Consider the following 22,993-nt stretch of genomic DNA (forward strand, 5'->3'; position numbering starts at 1 on the left):
TTTCTGAATATGCCACGATAACCACGATTTTTCTTCGTCGCTGAATCTACGCTATCATTGCTACGTACAGTGTCTCCTATAATTTAGTTTTTCAATGTAACGACAGGTAAAAATAAATTTCAGAATCCCGGCCATTGGTGACCAAGCCGAGTGAACGAGCCGAGTTTCGCATCGACCAACGTTAATACACCATGGAAACAGTATCGGTAGCGGTGCAACGTTGCACAACGATCAATCGTGTTGCATTATTGCTTGCATACCGATACGCAGTTGCTCGTTTTTCCGAGAAACAGGCACGTTCGATGAATAGGGTACAAGGAAACCTTGTATCGCAATGCCCGAGCGTATCGCTGACATCATGAATATTAATAATCCGCTAACGGTACCTGTTTTTGCTACCACGACCGGGCTATGCTCAGACATTATTGTTCATCTAAATCTTGATCGGACGAGCTCGAAGACAAATTTTGATAGCTAATGAATATTTAAAATACTTCAGGCCGGCATATGATTAATTATTTTACCGAACACTGATTATTACGAAACATTTCAATCTTCTAATTTATCTTTTATTATCATTACTTATTCGGAGATGATCTTTCGAAATTAAATAGCCACGCGATTCAATGTGTAAGAATCGTTATACGTTTATTCTATCGGCTATCAAATACACACAGAGAATCAATTCTATTTTCTAAGATAAAAATAGAATCTTTTACCTTATAAGAATAAATTATTAAGGCTTGGTAAGGTCAAGCAAGCCAATAATTGACAGCGATGATATGTAGTTATTTACTCATCAATCAGTAACTATAATGTAGCTATGAAATGGAGAAGCATTTACAACAGTACTTAACGGATGGTTCTCCTTTGCTCCTTGTACGTCTTCAATAAATCATTTTTAGACTTGTGTTCGTTTGTACTTTTTTCATTCGCTAGATTTTTTCATCCAATCAATATGCTGTATCAGTTTGGCAACAATCTATCGAAGAATCATGCGTATTGTAACAACGAACGTATTATTTTCCTATGAAAGATCGTAGTTAACAAAGTTTCGCGATTGAATTTACGTTGCATAACGTGTTTAAGATTGCGCAACGCGTGTCTAACGTTATTCAAATATCAAAGGTGGAAGATATTTTGGCAAGAAATTCATATTTACATAAAGCGGTTGAAGATCTAGTTGACAAATTCAGTCTCTGTTAAATTTGAACGTTACGTAATCGGAATTAACTATCACGGTAAATAAAGCCGAAACGATGTAGATAACTGTAAGTTACGAACAAACTGGCCAAAAAATCGTCAGCTAAAAATTTCACGCACAAAACCAATACTTTCTCCGTTAAGTATAGAGTAGCGTAGAACGCAGCGATTCGTCCGAAGATCGACGACATCCTGTGATGCGTTGGAGGTTAAGGAGTAATCGTCGGTAAATTCATGTTAATTGTTCGCATAGACATAGCGAGGGTTCAAGACGATCTTGGAAACGTAAACGGATATTGCGATCTTATGAACGGGGTACGGAGGTCAATGTCGCAGAGAATCGCGTTGCATAGCGGTTCCTCGGGAATTCAGAAAAGTAGCACACCATATGTTCGAACAGCATCTGGCGAACAGGATTTATCAATAGTTTAGAAGTACACGTGAAATCATATATGTAGCAACGCGATTAAATCAAAATGAAATTACAGAAAAGTAACTATGGTAGAAGTATAGTGGAGTAAAAAGTTGAATAATTTGAATCAAATAATTTGAATCTAGAGCAAACATAATGAAAGAAACGCGGAAGGAAAAGCGGATATCGAGGAAAGAACACGGCTCTTCTATGAAACGGATAATATCGGCGTCAAAGAAATTATTGAAAAAGAGCACTGAAAATATTTGAAAGATCACAAAACTTAGCAGGTTGTATACTCGATGAATCTGCTGGTTGCCTTCGAATGGTTTCAAGTAACGACTCTACTGTTACTATGACTAACGTAGAAGTCAAGAACAAGAGTGTTCTAAAGAAAAATTACAGTAAAATAGCAAAAAAACCCGCATGTCCTTTGCGTGATTTTTTTGCAAATCTGGTTATGAACGAACAGAAATGTAAGAACGCGTGCAAGGTCTTTCTCACGGAATACCTGTTTTTACTGGCAAAACGTTTCTTACTCGGTTTAGTATGTACCTATTTCTCTTTGCATGATTGTATAATCAGTTTCATGGAATTATTACTTCCTCGTTCTTTTCAAATTTTTCAAAACGAAACGTAACGACGACCTCTGAGAAGCTGTTGCACAATCGTGAACAAATACCGCAAAAGATGGATCCACGTAACTCGATCATTCAAATTATCAAACATAAGTCACGCGGTAATCGTAACAGCGAACAAGCAACTTTACGTCTGAAGCTAAATTTGGAAACAAAATTTTTAATCTCCTTTAAATTCATAAAAGGAATAAAAAACAGATTCTACGTTTAAGTATATATGCAGGAAAGATGGAGAACCTGGAAAGTAACGAGCTGGTTCACACGAAGAACGACATACCAAAACCGCCTAAGAAAATATTTCTTCCGCGACTTTTCCTCGGATTTAATTACAGAAGTAACGCATGGAATTATAATACTGTAATTACACATGGAAAAAAATCCCTTTTTAATGAAACTGCAGTCAATTAGGCCCTAATTGGATTTAACGATCTTGGCAGAAGTCCATAAATAGATTTTCCAACGGGACGGAAAATACTGGCGACTAGCCAGATCGAATTATTATTAATAAGTCAATCGTTTTACAGCACGCTCGATACATATCCAACGCGATTCGAAGTGTTTGAGAACGCGTCATCGTCGAAGGACAAAATAATCCGATGGCCTTCATCGCTCAATGAAGATTGCCACTTGTTCGCTCGTCCAATTTTTTCGAAACTAGAAAACGTACGCGATGAGTATTGATGGAATCGATAATTTATACCGCGCCATCCAGTGAAACATATTTAAATGATTCTTTAAACTGGAGGAATTTATGCGAGCTATACAAACGCGTTACAGTTTTCTCGGTTACATCGCGAAATCCTAAATTAATACGATGCAGTAATCTGTGTTAATTACACGGATAGATTATATAATACGCGGTTGTTTATTAGACCGCGAACGCTGCAATTAAACCGTGGTAGTCGACATCGATTCGGCGATAATCAAGCTAACGTTGAATACTTATCCTTGTGGATGATCGAGGAATAGATATTAAAGTATTGGTGAGCATCGATAGCTTCGAAGCGCGTTCCAAGCTTCCAAGGAATCGGCTTTTAATGGTATTTTAATTAACTTGACCCTAACCCTAAGCCTAATCAAACGCGAAATATGAGTGGGAATTGTTCAAACTGTGCCTTTCGTAATACGAGAATCGAAGATTATATTAATTCCTAAATTAATATCTTTGAATAATATCCTTCTCGTCTATGTATACCGTAAACCACGTTTCTCCTTAGCTTCATGGGAATACACGAAGATGCCTTAAAAGCGGTCGGAATCAACGTGTTACGCAACGCGGTACACCGCGGAGCGATTGCCCGCCTATTAGAATTTCACATTAATCGCGTGGCGCGATAGAAAAGCACGCATGCTTAGGACCGTGTCGGAGCGAGAGGAAAATCGGTTGGAAGAGCATGGAGAGAAGGGTCGCGCAGCGGGAAATCTGGTACGGAACCGGAAGCGGGCTAGTTGAAGCCGCGGAAAAATGAAGGCAGGACCGAAAGCCAGTCGAATAGAAAGGGAGTGTGTGGAGAAAAGGCGGCGGCGGCGGCGGCGGCAGCGGCGGAGATCCTCGGGAGTCGGCCGGTGTGCCCCCGAGTCTGCGCGATACAGTTTATTTAAAGCAAAGTTGGAAGGTGGGGGTACGGTGGCTCGGTCGGTCGGTCGGTCCGCGGCGCGTCCTCGCGGAACGCGCGCGAGCTTTAGTCGCACGATCTCGTCCGGAGCGTCGGGCCGCTCCACGTCGCGCCTCCAAGCCTCGATCGATCGATGGATCGATCGCGCCGCCGCGTCCCTCTTCCTGCCGCCCGATCCTTCGAGAAGTCGACCGATCGTCCGTTCAGTTTGTCGTCGATCGTCGATCGTTGATCGATCGGTATCGATCGTTGGCCGGTCTCGTCGATTCGAAGGACAGAGGCGAAGCAGGATCGTCGGTGATACCTGTCCAGGTGAAAATTTTCGATCGAAAGCTCGATCGTTTTCGTTCGTGGCCATGCTCGTTCTCGTCGCGAGTTCCACGGTGCAGGTGAACCGCGTGCGTGCTACGATCCGGGCCTATGTTCGATCTCGTGGCTCCTGAGAGATACCACGCGTTTACCGGATCTCAAGGACCTGCAGATATCGTTTTCGAATCGGCTGAGACTCGAGTGAGAAAGGTGCGTACGCCGCGCTACCCAACGCAGGTGCCAGTAATTTTTTTTTTTTTCGTTCCTCTTCTCTCCTTATCTTTCTTTTTTCTTTTTTCTTTCTCTTTGGTTTCCTTGTTCGCTCCTTTTTTCGACGTGATGCACAGAGATCGTTTTATTACCGCGGTGTACCAATATCCAAACGAGTCTGTCGATTCCAATGGGAACTAGATGGGAAAGATGGTATTTGGTATCCGCCTCGGTAAGCTACGGAATCGATCGACCGCTGTGTTGTTTCACAACTCGTGTTGTTTCGCCGTGCAACCAATCTACGGACGAATTGATATCGCTTCACGATAGAATACATAATAGACATGAATCGAGGTACATAAAGCATTGGCCGAGAGCAACTTAGTGTTGCTCTTGCGGTCGTGAGAGCGTTTCTTTTTTTTTTTTTTATTATTCTCATGGCTGGCGTATGAAAATCGGGGCTAGAAGGATCGTGTGGTGTAACTAGGTGAGAAAAGATTACGAGCTCATGGTCACCGAGTCACGGGGGAATTTATGGCCGCAAAAGATTAGTGTCGTTTATGAAGAAAATTGGTGACAGTACGATACAGAAATGGTGCGATTTGCAATCTTCTATAATGTGGGAACTCGCGATTTATAAAATTTCACCGATAATATCAATTCGAACGGTGTTTGCTTTTTACCGCCGCGATTTCCAATCTGTCATTCGATATTGATAAAAACGATTGAAATATGATATGGAAGGACTTGAACTTCGAGGAGGAAAACATAAAGATGCAATATTAATCAGTGTAAATGAGAAAAATTATCGAAGGTATTCGCATTATGACGGGGGATACTTGGTAAAAAAAGAATTAGCTACTGTGGTTTGCCAAAGAAAAGTAAACAAGCTGCGCTATGTGTATATTTATACGACGGCAAAAATGTTGCACGACGGCTTTTAACTTCTCAACCAACCAGAACGAGTTAACTCGTCTTCTATGAGAAACGCTTGCGCAGCGAAGTTTGCACTTTTATAAGGATAACACTTAATCAAAGCCTGTTGACGAGTTTATTTGGAATTTTCTAGTGCTGCGAGGCGAGTCTCGGGTAGTTCGAGAAAGAACACGATCTTTCCAGTGATAAAAATTCTACCGAACCGATGGACGTGGTATTCTTTTTTAGCAACATTGTGCGAATGACAGATTGTTTACTGCTTAAACGTTGATCAATGAACTCACCAAGAATTCTATTTGTATAAATCACTCCATCTCGGTGTTCAACGAATTTTTTTATTAATAGTTTCCGACATATAAATGATTTTTTTAACCGATTTGTTAGTTTTATAGTTTGCCTCTTGTAGTCGTGTGTCGCCTGTTATATGAAATTGAGTAAGAAATTGAGGGAAGTATGTCATGTTTGTTAATATCTACGTTCGATCGTAGTCTTGTAAGGAAAGTTAAAGGAAACAGAAATGGAGGAAAAACGCAAGATGAACGAGTTTCGACGAACTGAAGCGAAAACGCGAAGCAACTTGGTCGTGGATGTGTGCGATTAATTTAAACGTTTGATAATTTTTTACGATAATCTTTTTTCAACTTCTTATAGAAAGATGCGTGCGTAAAGATCAGCATATATGCAACGCTATTAGAAGAGGGCATATTAGAACAGGTATAATCAAACATTTTCATGATCTCCCCTTCGTTAGTCGTATATATTCTTCCTTCGAGTCGAAGAAAGATTTCCATCGAGAAAACTAGCGCTTTTAAATCAGTAAAGTGGCTACTTACTTTACACACGCTGGCTACTTCATAATGCCGATCGCTATCTATGCTAATTACATTCTAATAACCCGAATTCTTACACGGAAGAAATTCACCGCCATCAGTTCCAATTTAAGCATAACCGAGTTCGAACTCCGTTTCTTTCGCTTCCTCCGATTCTTAAAATCTCAGATAGCACAAAGGTTTCACCGATTGCCGAAATACTCTGACGGCAGTTCCAATATCGATTTCACAGAGAAGAGAATTTCCATAGTTACGGGACAATCTCGTCCATGATTAAATAGTTTATAATTTAAAATGATTTGAATTAATAAATTAATCGATACGATCGCGCTCTCGCGTACAGAAAAAGAGGAACGAGAAAAGCACGAAGATTCGAAGTGATAAAATGACGCGATATTTTAATTTCAATGTCAACGTAAGAAATCCTGATGGAAACGAAAGACATTGGAAAAACTAGTCGAGATATCGAGCAAACTGGCGGTGAATTGCGATGGAAAGGACGGGTAAACGCGCTAAAAGGCCGCAATCGCGGCGGTGGTTTCGTTCTCACGGAACTCCGTTGCACAATGCCAAACGCATCGCGATCATAAATTCAGATGGTCCGCCTCTAAAAATAACCGTACAGTATTTTTTTTTTCCTTCTCTTCTCTCGCTGTCTGAGCGCGAGCAAGCTCGTTAATTACAACTGCGACTCGTAAGAAAGTAAGACGCTGCACGATGCACGCTGCCGACTTTCCTGTATGCTCTTAATTAAATTCGTTGGAGCGTTTCGCGCGTAGAACCGCTCGCGGACGCGTGCGGCGTGCACCGAGTCGAATTACGTCAGGGACGCGGCGGAATACCGTCACGCGGAAAGCATCGAGCGTTTCCAGGTCGGCGTGCACCGCTAATGGGCAAATTGCTAAATCTGGGACTTTCACTTGCCTCGATCCATTATGCGCTCGCTACGGAAAGCCTCTTTTCCATCCACGTCCTCCTTCGTCGCGTGTTCCGTTCGTGCTTTGTCGTTGGATTCTTTTCGTGGGCTATTTTTTTACTTATTAACAAATTAAATATAATTAGCAAGGTAGGAGGAAAATAGGTGTTGGCGTGATACAGTCACTGTGAGACAGTAAGACAAACGTGTGTATAAAACGCTGCACTGAAACTACGTTAGCGCTCCGCTCGAGTTACCTAAGTAGCCTACGTAGACCTTCTTTCTAGGAAGATTGTTCGAGGTGGAAAAAAGGTTAATAATATTGCATGAAGCGTTGCCTGACAAAGGGTAGAATAAGGAGGGAGACCTACAAAAGTACAATAGCATGACGCGCGCACGTTGACAAGGCTACGGACCTGTATCGTGATACCCGTAAATGTAATTGCAGTTTTATATTTCACGTACATATTTTTGTAGAAGAGTACGATTTTTACTCTTCTAGAAACAGACAAAAATTTGAAAAGAATTTTTCTTAGAGACTACTCGGTTTTTGTACGAGCAATCCGATGTTCTTGACTGTATGACAAGAGAAATGAGTAACATGGACTAAATCTACAAACTTTAAGCTGTGAGAGCAGATGACGCGAGAACCGTGACGCAAAACGAAAAACGCTATCGCCACGGCGCATCGATCGCGAGAGTTTTAATTATCGGCGTAACGAACCTCCTCTTGTAATTAATCTGGTTCGCGCTTCACGGCAATTTTACCCAATGAAGCGACGCGTACCGGCGATTACGCGTGTTACAGATGACAAACGCCGCTTGATTACACCGGTCCCGGCCGATACCAAAAAAGGAACGCGTTCGAAAGTGAAATGGCGCGCGGCCCGAACGGCTTCGCGAAACGAAAGAAAGCGTTTCGAAAGTTTTGCTCGTCGAGGACGACCGGCAGCCCCTGTTTCTCCGAACGGACATCGAGAGCACACTGCCACTTTGACCTTTGGGCCATCTCTCGTACCTTAAGGAATGGTAACTTTGGAATTCAGCCGAGGGACGTTGAAAATGGCAACTTCGATCTTCTTGCAATTTGTCGGACGGTAAAGTCCAAGAAATATTTGCGTACAAGAACACCACGTTCGTGACTTTACGTTCGTGGACGGTGTAGATTCGAGGGATGGAAGTTTCCTCGACGATAAAAAGTGCACCGTGTTATACTAGAAACGAAGATTTGCAAGTATGATGAAAGATGATAAAATTCATGAAGGAAAAAATAAATTTAATCAAACATTTTAAAACAAAGGATCGCGTATGCGGGGGCAGAAGCCATTTCTCGTGGCGGAATACAAAACGTTTGACCGAACACGGCAGGCATACCGAATCACGAAACGCGCGGAATAAAGCACGCACTTTTAACCATAAGTCTTCATATCCTTGTCATTACGACACGATAAAATTTAAATAAAGGTCCGAGTCAACTACGTCTCTCGATATTTACAATGAAAATGTCAAACTCAAATTCTACAAAGAGCCACCTAGCTTTTACACTCTTTAAATAACAGCAGAGGTTATCAACGGGATAATATAGCAATCTCGATAATCGTCACTTTCGCCGTCGACATTTTAAAACATCGTGAAGTTTCCACAGCGCTCGAGCTTATCGTAATTTCTTTCGTCACGAGCAATTAAACGTCCATTACGCGGCGGTTACAGTAACTTGGAAGCAAATAATCGAAAGGATCAAAGACGGTGGCGGATTGTCTCGTGGGTTTCAGGGAAAAAGGAAGAGAAAAAAGTGCTTGCTCATGCGTATTCATGACCGGAACCATGGATAATGCCCGGGGTCTCTGCACATCATATCTTACACAGCTGGAATATTAATTCTTGTCATTCGTATGCGATGTGAGTGCAATGTTGCCGTGAACGCGCGCGCAAGGCTGAAGAATGGTACAGGTGCAAGTCACCTAAGAGAAACTGCGTTTTTGCGTATCCCGAGACATGATCGAAGGGAAGATGCTGCCCTGGAATTTAAATTGGCTCGATCGAAGTAATTATTTCAACCTAATTTGGATCAATTAACGGATGATAAAATTTGATGAGCTGGGGGAAAGAAGTTGATTTCTCTGTTGGTGGATCTCGATTCTCCGGTGGATTGCACCGTATGCTGTAGTTTTTCACCTGCTTTAAGAAAACACGAGACGTCCGAAATGAGTCCAATAATAATAGATCAATGTTCGTGGAACTTGATTTCGTGGAATTTTTCGACGTCCTTTTGCGTCATTATTATGCGAGATATTTTACGACGCGTCGACAACGAATTAACGTACTATAACTTTTATCAGAATAATGTACGTGCAAGATTTTCAATGGAAAATATAAAATAAGTCGCAAGATTAATAACGTTGCCGCCGAAAAGTTTGGGAAACTGGTTGGCAGAATGAATTACTAGCATTTATTATACTACGATGTGTCATAATTGTCATACAGGTATCATAATTTAACGCAAAAAAAAAAAAAATATAATACAAGCAATTTTGAAAATATCGTCCCGTCGTTGATCCGTTGCCGATTAAAAACGCATCTTTCCACGAGTTGTGTTCGCGTCAAGCCCGCGATAAAATATCGCGCGACGAGCATCAAATAACAAGTAACAAGAAACTCGGGGGTTGATTTATAACGGGATGATTTAAACTGACACGGTAAATTATCGAGTCATCGAATACAAAAATCTCATTTGTCATAAGCGACTGCTAACTAGGCGGGGTAATTTGTATGGTTTTTCTGGTCCAAAGAAATTGCAATTGTCGTCAGGTTTTTGTTAACGTAACTTTATAATTATGTCGGTAGACGTCGGTGGAGCGTTTGATATCGCTCTTCTATGATATCCAAAACTTTCGCTATTAATCGGCGACCTCTTTCTCCCACAAATACTATTTTCTTGTAAAATGACTGGCGAATATATTCTTCGCGTACTTTCCACAACAACGATAATAATCTCCAATCTCTCATTGCTGCAACATCGCAGACGCATCTGTGAGTAGCCGTGTGTAATAAAAACGGCGTTATAGTTTGAGTTCCCATTGAAAGCAGCATTTCGTTCGCTGCGTAATTTGATCATCTTGAGTTGCAAAGTTCGTGTAATCAATCATCCACCGTACGATGAAAGTAGTAGTCGTCGTTATTTCGATATTATTCCAGTTCCATAAACGCGTCGATGAAGTACCATATGGAGCAAGAAGCCAACGACAGCGCCCCGAACGCCCATGTAAATTGGCGTCCCGCTAATCACCGACAGTGATTCGAGTTATAAATTTTACACAGTCGCATGTGTCCCATTCAACGGGAAGAAAGTGGATCGTTATTAACTTGTTCTCGATCCAATTTTGTAATCAAATTATCGTGTCATTAACTGGATCAAAAATCAACCTACATCTTTCTAGGATCCCATCAATCACCTCGGATTGCGAAAATAGAGATACCTGCTCTACTTACTTTAAAAACAACGATCACTTCGAATTTTCAGCGCTCGTATTTATCTCGAATTATAAATAATTCCACAGCTTTCGCCTCTCGATAAAACGAAAACTTCGTCCCATCGAAATGGTTCACTCGTTATTACGTAGATGCGATAAAACGCCGATGGACGAAGAATTTTCGAAGGACGAGAAACGGATAAAACGGTATGCGATACATCCAGAAATACCTTACGCACGTATGGGATCGTGCGATTCGAAGATATCAGAGTATAATGATTTAGACGTGGTTTCGAAACTCCGACGATCAATCCAGCTCCATCCCAATCAATTAGGACTAATTTGTCAGCGTTGTTCGTCGCGTGTCAACGCCAGTCGCAAGAACAATCTTTAAACGACCGCGAACCAGACTCATTCCATCATTCCTTGGCCGTTTTTTCACGCCACTGTCTCGTCGTCTGAAAGACAAACACCGGTGGCGACACAGCGGTACGCCACCAGAGATAATCATCGTCATAAATTCATCATCATCACCATCATCGTCAAGCCAGCCTGAGGAGCATAATCACTCGTTAGCCGAGGCACACTTCGCCGCCGGCGAATCACTGTCAAGGCTGCCACGCTTCGTGGAATAACGAATTCCTTCGGAACAACCGACTCTTCCATGCTTTTCTTCGTCTCTCTGATATCGTCTGGATCACGGCATAAGGTTTTTCTTTGTTCTCCGTAAAAAAAAAAAAAGAAGGTACATACGTTTTGCGTCGTGTTTTCAAGGTTCGTCAGATTCGCAACAAGTAATTCCCTGCCTTACGGTCCCGTTCAGATATTTATGATACATGCATCCTCCTAATGATTCACAGATGCTTTGAATACGCGTTTGCAATCTTGTTCGATATCTTAACGGACTTGGCCAGATAACAGAATCAAGTATATTAATTCGTTTGTCAGGAAGTACGGGAGGAAATAAAAATAACCGTAAATCTAAAACATCAGATATAGAGCATGTTTGCACGAACTCGGCTGATTATCTATTTGATTAGTTATCTCATTATTAGAGATGATTATGACATCTGCTATGCGGGTTATGCTCGTTAATATACGTTTCATATACAGTTACAACTAGATCTGAACCGCGGATATCTCCGGCAGGCTTTTCGAAATGCCTGTTATCTAAACGTTGACCGATCGATATAATTTCGTCGACGAATGCTGTCAAAACAACATCGTTCTTCCCAAGCGATAGTTGTTCGTAAAGAACCGATTCTAAGCGAAAAACACTAATGTCCTGCGTATTTTTGTTTTCAGAACGGACACGTTATCGTGGTGAAACTGCCGATCCGCCGTGACACGAAGTAATCGCTCGCGAGTCTAGTGCGTATGAAATCGTGGAAACCGAGCCGTGCGTAACGATGTCGTCGAGTGGTGAATTTTCGACTTTGTCCAGTGGCGAGGCTACCGGAACTGGCGACGATTCGTTGCCCAGTTCCCGGGAGGCTACCGCGGAAGCTGCGAGTTCCGGAGCTGGATTCATGCCGTTGCGCGAGTTTCTCGACAGATTCTCGTTACCGAGGGTGGTAAGGGTGGAAGGTGCCGGAGGAAGGCCGATATTATTGTACAAACAGCAGCAACGATCGCTGAGAGTCACGGCTACCCTGTTGATGCATCGTTACCGCCATGACGTGAAGGTTGGGCCTGAGATCGTGATTCCAGAGGGATATCCTGGTGAGTCGATTGGCTTCTTAAATTTTCTTCCTTTTCTCCACCGGTGGATCATAGCGGCCACAGCGGATTCAAATTAATCGATCCGCCGTTCGAACGTCGAACGATCTACGCGCGAAAACTAAAAAGCGCTAATCGTTCAGCTTCTTCACCGACGATGTCCATAGATTCTACGTTTCCGCGCTAATTTCCAAATGTTCGAGAGCGAAACTGCCTTGGATCGCTGCTCGTTAATTCGACACCCGACTAACTTCTATTCCGTTCAATTATCCGGGTATCGTATCTGTCGCGCTATCGATAATACGATCGACGTGTAACTCCCTCGGAACCAGATTCCACCACTACAAAACGTTTCGTTATCCGAGCAATCTGCAAATAATAGGTACAACAGGAGACGGAGTTGAATGAGTCTTGTACCATTTTCGAAGCCGTCGGTTGGCATTCGAGACAGCTGGAACTTTCCCCCCCTCGGCCGATAAATCAAGTCAAGGAGAACCGTCGAAACGCGAGGCATGGAAAAAGCGAGAGCCAATATCCGTGGCCGGCCAGAAATTCATTAAAGTCCGGTGTGCCGGTGTGCTGGTGGCACTTAATGGACCGCGAGATATCCGCAACTGCATAGAATTGACCGAGCCCAACCGTAGTGTCGATATATCGATCACGTCGCCGGCGATGATCGATCGTGCGCGCGAATCCTATCGGGAATTCGATCTCGGATTAAAGGCACTGGCGGCTGCTTGCGCAAGATCGCGACCAGGAAAGTGGCCGATTAATAAACGGCCTCTTTGATCGATGGAAACGTTTACATTCCCATCTCGTTTCTTTTTAACGAGTTTTATGAGCTTTCTGCAAAACGACTGGGGCGACCTCGAGAATCGCCTGTACACCCCGAAGCACGAGATTGCTGTTTGATTTACCGATCGAGCTTTCGTGCCAACGGTACCCAATACCGCTCTTGTATACGTCTTCGCTTATTTGAACAGTATTTGAGAAGCAAGGATAATCGCGACGCCGAGTGTACCCCGCTCGGACACGAGAAGATGACCAGCTGAAGGAATGCGGTTCTGATTGGATACAACGTCGTGTAGTAGATTGGGTTTCTCCGTGGGCGCGACCGTAGGTTAAGGTACAGCGATTTTTGTTGCAAATCGAAATTGTCATACGTCAAATCGCAGCGCGTAACATCGCGTGACGAGAAACGCGAACGAACGCGAGGTCTTACAATTAAAGTCGGAACCTATTAACGTAAGTACTCATACAGCCACCCACCATAGCTCGCAAGGAGTAACGTAGCTATCGTGACGCGAAACCGAGTATCGCAATTTCGTAGGCACTACTGTGGTAATTCCGAGATTAAGAACCCACGACACGCAACGCATCAAGTCATGCCATCTCGAGGGTTAAAAAGCCCCCCACACAAGCCGGTCCGAGCGTCGCTTGCAACATTCTCGAGATTTCCTGTGCGCCGCGATACATAAGAGGAAGGCGCATTTGTTTGCTTATTTACCCGCAGCCGAGTGTGTACATATGTAATCAGGTTGTAGTAGGCACGGTGGTGATTTAACCGAGGCCCACAGAAAGAAAGTAACAGATGGTAGTAGGTGGCAGTGGCGGTTTAACAATGAAACCGAGCGTTGCACGCTGGGGGAGCGTTCGACTTGAACCGTGCTCGATCCTGACCAAGCGTTTCGTTACGCGTCAGTCCAATTACCGTACGTCTTTGCCAATCGAACGGCGAGTTTCAGCCGTGACAAGCGACGTTTCATCGTAAATCGTGAATTATGAAAAAAATCTCTTACGCCTTGCGCTGTATCGCAAGATACGATGAAAGAGCAGAGATTACGATACTGATTGGGACGATGGCATGACACGTTCCAACGGATTATGAAAAAATGATAATCATCGAGCGCGATGGTGCGTATTATCGGTCGTCCTTTCTTTTCTTATTTTTTGTTTGGCAAAATTGCCGGCAAAGACGACTCGAGCTCCGACAAAATCGAAACTACTTTGACTATGTACACGACTATCCCAACTGCGTCAAATCCCGTCCGAACAGCTTATACCAGCTTATGCAGTTTCGCGGATCGTTCGTAGTCGTTACTCGATCGCAACTAGAAACGGCCGAGCGTCAACCTATAAATAGCGAATGAAAGTATGAGGTAACGCGGCAGAGCGTGCCGTGAATTATAATTTAATATCGTCCCGAGTCGTACATCCGCTAGCGTCTACGGCAATGGTGGTGAACGTACGAATCTCTGTGGCAACCTCGTTCCCGAATACGTAGTCCCTGGTCGCCGTGGAACGACCAACAGGGCGTCTATTATTCAACGGTGGAACCGCGGTCGGCCGCGGCGGAGGTGGTCAGTGACATATGGCCGCGTGTAACGGCCCGGCCTCTCGTATTAGCATAACGGCTGACGATACTTTTTCAATGAAAACGCGCGAATTACATATGCGCGGCTGGGTACAGCGTGGGTCGAAATTACGCCGATACCGTGATTCTGTTGAAACGGTGCAACAGTTTCGTTGCAAACGCTCTTCCTGTCTCTGTCTCTTTTCTTTCGCCGCGTTCTTTTGCACCTTCTTTGCTCCTACTTTTCGTTTCGTACGGTCTGATTCCTTTTCTGGTGTATTTCGCGTTTCTTCGTTTTATCAAGAGAAATGAAACTTTGATCGGAGAGAGTCGTCGTTTTCCCTCGGCGCAAAAACGCTTCTTTTATAGAATTACGCATCGCGACCGTTCCAAATTTGTAAATCGCGTGCGGTTCCTGCAGTAAGTCAACTATCGCGCTTGAAACCAACGTTAACTCGTGTACGCTCCAGCAACTCTTTCCTCCTTGTACCTTGGCGCACCGTTCGTTTCCTGCTACCCTTATCCATTTTCTCGTCCTCGCCCGACGGTCCCCTCCCACGCAGCAGGAACTTATGCAAACGAGACGCATAATGATCGCATCTGTTCACAATGGGTCGCTAACGAAGTCTCGACTGGTCTAATCTCGGCGCGGGGAGCAGCGCGTTAGAATCGCCGCCGCCCCGTTTCAGCCACATCGCGTGCTCGCTCGCGTATTTGTTCCAGCAACGAGCACGCTCTCTCGATTCGCGTCAACGAGATCGATAGACTTTGAGGATTTAATTACACGTTCGCTACGCGCATACCAAACAGCTAGGGACGATGAATCGCGGAGAAAGAAAGAGGAATTCGAACGTTGGAAAAATCCAACGTCGCATCGCACTTGCTACCCTCTAATATAATATTTAAGAAAGTATCGATCCAGCGGACGCTGTAGTATAATATCTGCGTGGAAAAATACCACGAAACGATCTTACATCACGAAGATTCCAGTTCATGAATTTCCACACGGTACCCACGCTTTTTCGCTCGAGAGAAAAAAACTGGTCGCGCCGTGTTCTTTGTTCCGCGTGAAACGTTATCAAGGAGTCGAGCGAGATCGGCGTGTCTATCAGGTGCGGCCAAGACGAAGTTTATGTGCCTAGAAATTCAACCACGTTGCACTCTAAAGGAGGCAGAGAGTAAGAGAGAGAGAGAGAGAGAGAGAGAGAGAGAGAGAGAGAGGGAGAAAAGGGGCCTATCTTTATAGGGGCGGTTGTGCAGATATCGCGTGAAAGCGCGCTCGTGACTCCGCGAAACACCGTGGGAGTGCCGCACCGATCGAGGGAATCGCTTTTCAGTCGAGATTCCTCCGAGCGAACGACTCGATGTCTTAAACGTTTATATTATGCGCGTAATTTCGCGCGCGCCCCTTACTAGAAAAACCGGTGTCGTACCTTCTTCTGCGCAAGTTCGAGGAACGCGAGTCGTCTACGCGTGGGCGTGGACTAGAGGAAATGACCGCCTTTTTTTAAAAACATGCCGATGCATAATGTTTATCAGTCGTCGTGCATCTACAGGTTCGTAAACATTTCGAAAAGTATAATTACACGAGCCGTTTCCTTGCTTTTTCCAAAGCGAAAGTACTCTCTGTGCCATAGAACTTCGTTTATCGAGATCCACTTGCATTATTTTAGCTCCAAGTCGTCGCGAATATCCTTCGTCTCGCTTAACGCATTGTACTTTGCTGGAACGTCGTCCCCACCGTTGATTCCTTAATACATCTCGCGAGATTAGCTTCAAAATTCTTGCAGTGAACTCGAGATTACCCGCCAAGCATCGCGTGCACAGAACATTCCCACGAAACGCAAAAAATCCATTCAACATGGAATTTCGATAACTTGTCGGGCATCAAAGCTGAAAGCTGATACCAGAAGAGGTAAATGGCGCGTTGTCGGGCGGAAGTGGGTGCCAGCTCGATTCCCTCGGCATAACCCGTTGATTTACAACCAGAAACGCGTCGTGCACGCGGATTTCCAAGCGGCTTCTAGCACGGGTGTTAGAGTCTCGCGCGCCCCTGGATTTGCATAAATCTCGGAAACGCGAGGGAGCCGCGAAATCGAAAGTTGAGCGTCGGCCAGGCGGTGAAGCTATTAAGGGTATTCGCGGCGAGTTGGCGCGGGCGCGCGCGCGCAACCATAGCGTTTACGATGGAGGCTAGTCGAAGGAGGTTCCGTGGTTCCTTCGAGCCATCGAACGCCGTGGACGCGCGATTTATGGCGGACCAAGTCGAGGAATTTCTTGTTTTATTTATGGCCCGATGCTCGACCGACGATCGCCTAGAAAATATGTTTATTCCCGCATCGGCCGGTCTACACCTGGTTGACTCCGCGGAATCGAATTCTGCCCTCCGGGGGATGCTCTCCGGAGGAAGAGCCGGATTCTTCCAGGTGAACACTGGTCTGCCATTGGAATCTTATAGGAAGCGGAGAGGGTGTTGAACCGTCGGCCAGATTAGCTATCGGGGCTGCTTATGAAATTCCATCGTTTTCTAAGCTTCGTCGTTCAATTTTTATGTCGATCGAATAATTCCTTCGATAGAGGCGTGCAGCATTCGCGAGTTTAATATTGGTATCGTAGATGAATGCCTAATTTTCAACGTATTTACGCTGTTACAATTAATAGAAAAGAAACTAAAATCAGAAAGTAGGATAGCTTCCAATTCGAACGCTAAAATTACTTCGTGTAGATCTATATCGACTAGATAAGTAACAACACAGAACTAGTAATATGATACGAATGGTATCTATAACGATAGTCGTGAACAACGCTTTATACGATATGTATCTGGCCATGATGTATCTTATCGATAATTAAATCGGTTTTACTAAAACGCATTCTGTTTTAAATTAGGTATAGAATTTACCAACGAAATATCTTTTAATCTCGCCCGATCACGGTATGCAAATTTACCGCTTTTAATCGGTTTCTCGATCATCGAATAGCTCCGTTAACTTCTTTCCGAGTCAGATTAAAGTAACGACGCGGCCGGCGTTAAACGGTCGAAATCGTGGCTCTGAATCTTCTTAAAAGCCAAATGTCGACATTTTTAATGCTCGTGCAATTAGGAAGGATATCGTTCCTTAAGATATCGTTGTATCGTTTCCATTTTCGACGGAAAATTTCCGAACGTTGATTAACATTTATTCGCGTTTTGCATTAGTTGCCTCTCGATAGCCGCGTTGCTTGCACTTGCGCGCAAGAGAGAGGAAACGAAAGCAAGAAGCTACAATCGCGTGGCATTATGGACCTTTTAGGTACTACGTGTCTCGAACCTCCATACTTTCCCGTTACTTTATTTCCTTTGCTGTTGAAAGATACGTGAAAAATACTCGTAACCAATGAAAATTGGAAACAGATCGCGATCTCTTGCAAGAAGCGCGTTCTATTCGCCTTAATGCAATTATCGCGATCGAAACTTTTTCACCTCGGTTTAATTCAATCATCGACGTAGTACGCAGAGATCACGGTAGTTTGCTACGGCTACCGCTCGTAGCAATCCTCGAGCCGAGCTGCGAGGCGAGAAAGAAGGAAAACATCGTGAACGGCGATTTTTTAACACGGCTAAGTGATCTACAACCGGAATACGCTGCGAGAGATCGAGAGTTGTCCGCGATTACAGTCCACCGTGCACATACATTTCGAGTTTTCTAAATCAGACGTTCCCCAGGCAGAGATTTACCAGAGAGTAGCAATCTGGAGGTTAACAGGAGCCTGGCAGAGATTCCTGGTTCCGCTCGGCAAGAAGATCGTTCCAATTTCAGCCGGGGAATACGTGATATTAAATCGCGAACGAGCGGCTCATCCCTGCCAGCTAACGCTTAATCGCTCGAGGAAAGCTCGTGAATTCATTCCGGCAACGAGCATGTAGATTTATTACTGCCACGGAATATCTGTTATCACTATTCTGTTATCATCGTTCCAGGGAAATACGTTTAAACGAGCCAAGGCGAGAACCATCCTTGGCGTTTTTAATAAATTCTTCCGGATACGCAAAGAATACTAATAAATTATTGCGTTGGGCATATCGTACTCGAAAGGGAGCCGAGGTAAATACGAAACGCGTTTCATGGAAACGTTAGGTGTTGCGTGTAATCACGGAAACTTGGCATTTTAGTCGATGCTATTCGTACAGCGAACAGGCAGATGCGGTTTCATAGGTACAAACGAATTTTCTTCTCGGATAAAATATTCGAGTTACAATACGCGAGCGTAAGATAGACGATTTTTCTTTCTTCGTAGGAACGCTGTGAGATCGAAGGAAAAGATATTTAACCAAGAAAAGGGTAGACCATTGTTACTTCGTCATAGTCGTTCTTCCAAGTACACCGTTTCGTTTGTCGATAATTTCTCAATAGTCCATTCGAATCGAAAGAAATCAGCGTTTTACGCTGTAAATCGACCGCGTGTTTCCCTTGAAAGCGGTTTTCCTAGAAAGAGAAACTCATTGTCGTACGAAGGCCGTAGAATGTCACGCGAAGAGAACTGGGGAGATCCATTTTGAGGAAAGTAGGAGCACTTTCATTGAGAAGTGCTTTCCAGGGGCGGAATCGTTTCCGGTTTTCACAACACTTTCAATCCATTCAAGCAGTGACCCGATGTCACGCCAGTCGCGTGAAATTTATTTCAACTTCTTCTATTCGATGACAAACTCTCTGTTTAGAAATTCATAGTTCCATAAACTCTGCTATTCGAAGAAATCGTATCCAGTTAGCGAAGTAATTTCCAGCAAAAGATTATTAACGAAACGATCGCTCACGTAGTAGAACGGACACGAACGACACGACTAAAGATTCGACCAACATTCCAGCATCTGTTTATTCGACTATCGAACAATCCGCAAGAATCCGTGGACCATTCACGGTCTCGCAAACAATAAACGCGAGAATCGCGGTGAAAAATGGTGACTTTCCGAATTGAAAGAAGCTTTTGTGACGGCGTCCAAGGTTAAAGCGGTAAAAGAACAACGAGCTGTTGATGGTTCTTCGCGTTCTATTGGACGGTGTCCTGTAATTAGTACTCGTGCTCGATGTCCGCCGTGCAGAAAGGAACCATTGAGAAATCTACTTTGCATAAGCGTGAATTTCAATCATCTACGCTCGGAAAGAATAAATTTCGAAGGTGTCGCCACGACTGGCTTCGTGGATCGACAAATATTTGTAAATGCAGCCTACCGCTTGAGAGCATCCGACGTCTGCTTCTGCCAAACAGGATGTAATTTAATCAGAAAACTAGGAACAAAAAGGGTCGCGATGATTTCGTCGTCGGTTCGTCCGGCTGGCAACGAAAAACTTCGTTATACCGAGCAATTTTTCACCGAGTATCGCATGGTAATATTCCATGGTATTTTAATAAATCTCTCCGACAGAACGAACGAAGCTTTGTACGCGATGTACGAAACGGCGGCAATTAAAATAAAATCCAAAGGAGAAATATTTAAATTGAAAGTTTAATGCGAGATCGCGGTTGCTTTATGGGGTAAAAATAAAACAGGCTGGTTTTATGGAATCTGCGGATCGTGTGTCTTTGACGGTATCCTGTAATTAACACGTGATCGATGCTTTGCATGTAGAAGGAATCCATCGAGAAATCTGATTTGCATAAGTATGAATTTTAAACTTTAAAGGTTAGCATTTAAATGGGAACGCATGTGTATTCTTTTTGGGAACGAACGTCCATCCGGTGGAACACGTCGAATGCAATGATGATATCGTTTAATTTAGGATCATTTCCTTCGACGTGAGCCTCCTCGCCGCTTTTAATTGTCGACGTTTTTCTTCAGGCGATACGCGCGCTTCCTTTGTGTCTGTTTGCCAGACGATGAAACAGTAAAACGTGTTTTTCATCTCCATAATATTCAAACTTATCGCGTATGCAATAAAGGGAAAAATGGCATCGACAAGCAATATAAAAAGAGCACGCGTTACGAGCTACGATGCTCGAGTCTCGGGTAAATTAATAAAGGTGATTTTTCTTCCCGTGAACGTAGCCTTGAACGCGATGCAAAGGATGAACCACACTATGCTATTGTTCATTCGTCGAGCCGTACTCCTTTCAAAGATTTTCTCCGATATTAATATTTTCCAGATATTTATCTCCGAATAATCGCGTCCATCCTTCGGAACAGACTATAGAATAGACCATAATCGAGCATATTTTTCGAGCACGCGGATGAAAGAATTTCGCCACGAATTCGAATAGAAACCGATCTTGCTTTCTCTCGAAATTCTAACGAGAACGTGGTGGCTCGATGCGAATGTCAACGGGATCGTACGCGAAGCACAAGCAAACAGGACTCGATCCGTAATCCCGGGATAATTTCCGACGTCCCATATTACGGCCGCGGTATTCGCTACAGATGTAAATACCCGTGGGGCCCGAAGAGCCCCGTGGCTATTAAATACATACGCTCGCCGGTGTTCGACAAATTGCTCGCATGAACCAGAATAATTAGCATCGCCAGCCTCCGGTGGTGGGTATATCCGCGGCCTCTGCAACGACGCGAACAACGACTCTCCCAAGGCGAACGGAAACTGCGCGAAGCAACGTGCAGCGGACGAGGAACGTCGTCGTCAAAGAGGTGAACGCAGCGCAGCGCAGCGCCGCGACGCGTCTCTCCCTTTCCTTTCGCTTTTCGTTCTACCCTCGACGTCTGTTGTCGTCCCTGTCGTTCTCATCGTCGTAGCAGGATTCTCGCCATGACATCACGGCACGCACGGCTCTCGGTTGCGTTTAATCAGACTCGCTGACTTGATGCAGCCCTCTGGTGCGCGCCGGCTGCTGCTTAAGAATGTAATTTAATATGCAACGTTACCGCGGGCCCCGGCGTGTCATATTTATAGGTATTTATGCATCAGCTTCGTGGGCACGTTTACGCCGAGCCGGTGCAGCCGGAGATCATTGAAATTACCCCCGGAGAGGCAGCGACGCGAAGATGCTCGGCTACGTGGGAGGAATTTATCGTTGTTTATCACTCGTTAGTTTCACCTCGAGGCTCGACTTTACGCGCGTCCTGCGTTCGAGTTCGAATCTTTTACGGATCTGATCGTGTTCTCCACGGTTTTATACGGTTCTGCTCTCTGTGCTTGGCCCTGCACCTGTCGTTATCGTAATTCGTCCCCGATTCGTACCTTGCACCACTCTCTGCTCCTATCGCGTCGTTTTTTACGACTTCCCTCCGTTCTGGCCAGATAACCGCACTTTCGTAATCTCTTCTGATTTTGTTTCCACCTGGTCTATCCGCTAAGTTTACTCCTTCTTTCGTATAGATAACGCGGTTTGTTTCCTTTCTTACGAAATTTGTGGTTTTGCGTTTTCGCTGCGACCACGGCTAGAAAATTTAGCCCGATTCGAGTCGACTTATGTCTCGGTCCTTTTACTCCGATAATTTATTTTTTTTTTTTTTTTTTCACTTAAACTTTGAACGCAGTCGACGATCTATATCGTGTTGATATTTCGCACGCTAAAGCCACGTAAATGAAAGTTAGATTTTTATATGGATTTCTAGGCAGATGAGTTTGCATCTAAAATGAAAATAACGAATTTATGGTATGTAATATGGACAATTATACGTACAATTAAGTTAATTGGACGAATTAGTAATTCTATTTACTTTCGTTCAATTCGCATTTATCTCTAGGATTCCTTAATTGGAAGAAACTATGTTCTGTAAACTAATCGCGCAAGCGGAATTGCATTCGGGTATCACAATCTTCTAAAATGTTCCGCTTCGTATATATTTTTACGTTTCCATACTTTATTTGAAACGTTTCACTATCTTCATTTGTTGGAAAGATAACTAGAATTTACGGTATTGGCGTTCATAAAATTTCTTAATACGTCAGTCCCATATCCTTTCAGCATATACGCTCGTATAGATATAATTATAGAGCAGCGGAATATTCGACGCAATCCGTGCAACGTTTTCAAAATCCAATTCCCAAGAATGAGAAAATTCATGGGTGCAATTACACGATAAACTACACGTAGAAAAGTATCGTAATTTGTACGAAAATTCAATCTTCGACAGTGAACCGGTTCCACGCTGCTAAAAATTCTCGTTGCTATCATATTGGGATCGATAAATGTAGCGCGATTAAACGTAAGCGTTTCGGTAATCGCTTCAAAGTTGAAAACGCGCGGCTCCAGAAGGTGTACGATAAATATTAGCCGCTGTCAATTACGGTGAGCTATTATTTTCAGGTAATTCGCGCAGCAAAAAGTACCTTAATTGATATCCAGTGAAATAATGAACGCGAAAATCCATTCTGAAGCCGAACGTGTTTCAAGGGATCGTGTAACGAGTATCGATTACCCGGTTACCGATGGGGGGAAAAAATGTAGAT

At 43.9% G+C, this 22,993-nt stretch overlaps 1 protein-coding gene across 6 annotated transcripts in view; it reads left to right on the plus strand.

Annotated features, from left to right (window-relative positions):
• The first annotated feature begins 3,917 nt into the window (after positions 1 to 3,917).
• LOC122570348 overlaps positions 3,918 to 22,993 on the plus strand; it is a 45,816-nt gene continuing 26,740 nt past the window's right edge. For 2 of the 6 annotated variants that reach the window (XR_006317796.1, XM_043732532.1), the window contains exons 1-2: positions 3,919 to 4,388; positions 11,846 to 12,262. Coding sequence is in view for 5 of the 6 variants with exons in the window: in XM_043732532.1 (XP_043588467.1) it covers positions 11,950 to 12,262 (313 nt within the window). In the remaining variant the exon portion in view is untranslated. Of the gene's footprint in view, positions 4,416 to 4,966; positions 4,984 to 5,975; positions 6,039 to 11,845; positions 12,263 to 22,993 lie in introns of those variants that run through there. The other 4 variants (XM_043732534.1, XM_043732533.1, XM_043732536.1 and 1 more) reach the window with 4 other exon arrangements.

This window comes from Bombus pyrosoma, linkage group LG8 (assembly GCF_014825855.1).
Source record: "Bombus pyrosoma isolate SC7728 linkage group LG8, ASM1482585v1, whole genome shotgun sequence".
In the NCBI taxonomy this organism is placed as follows: Eukaryota; Metazoa; Arthropoda; class Insecta; order Hymenoptera; family Apidae; genus Bombus; species Bombus pyrosoma.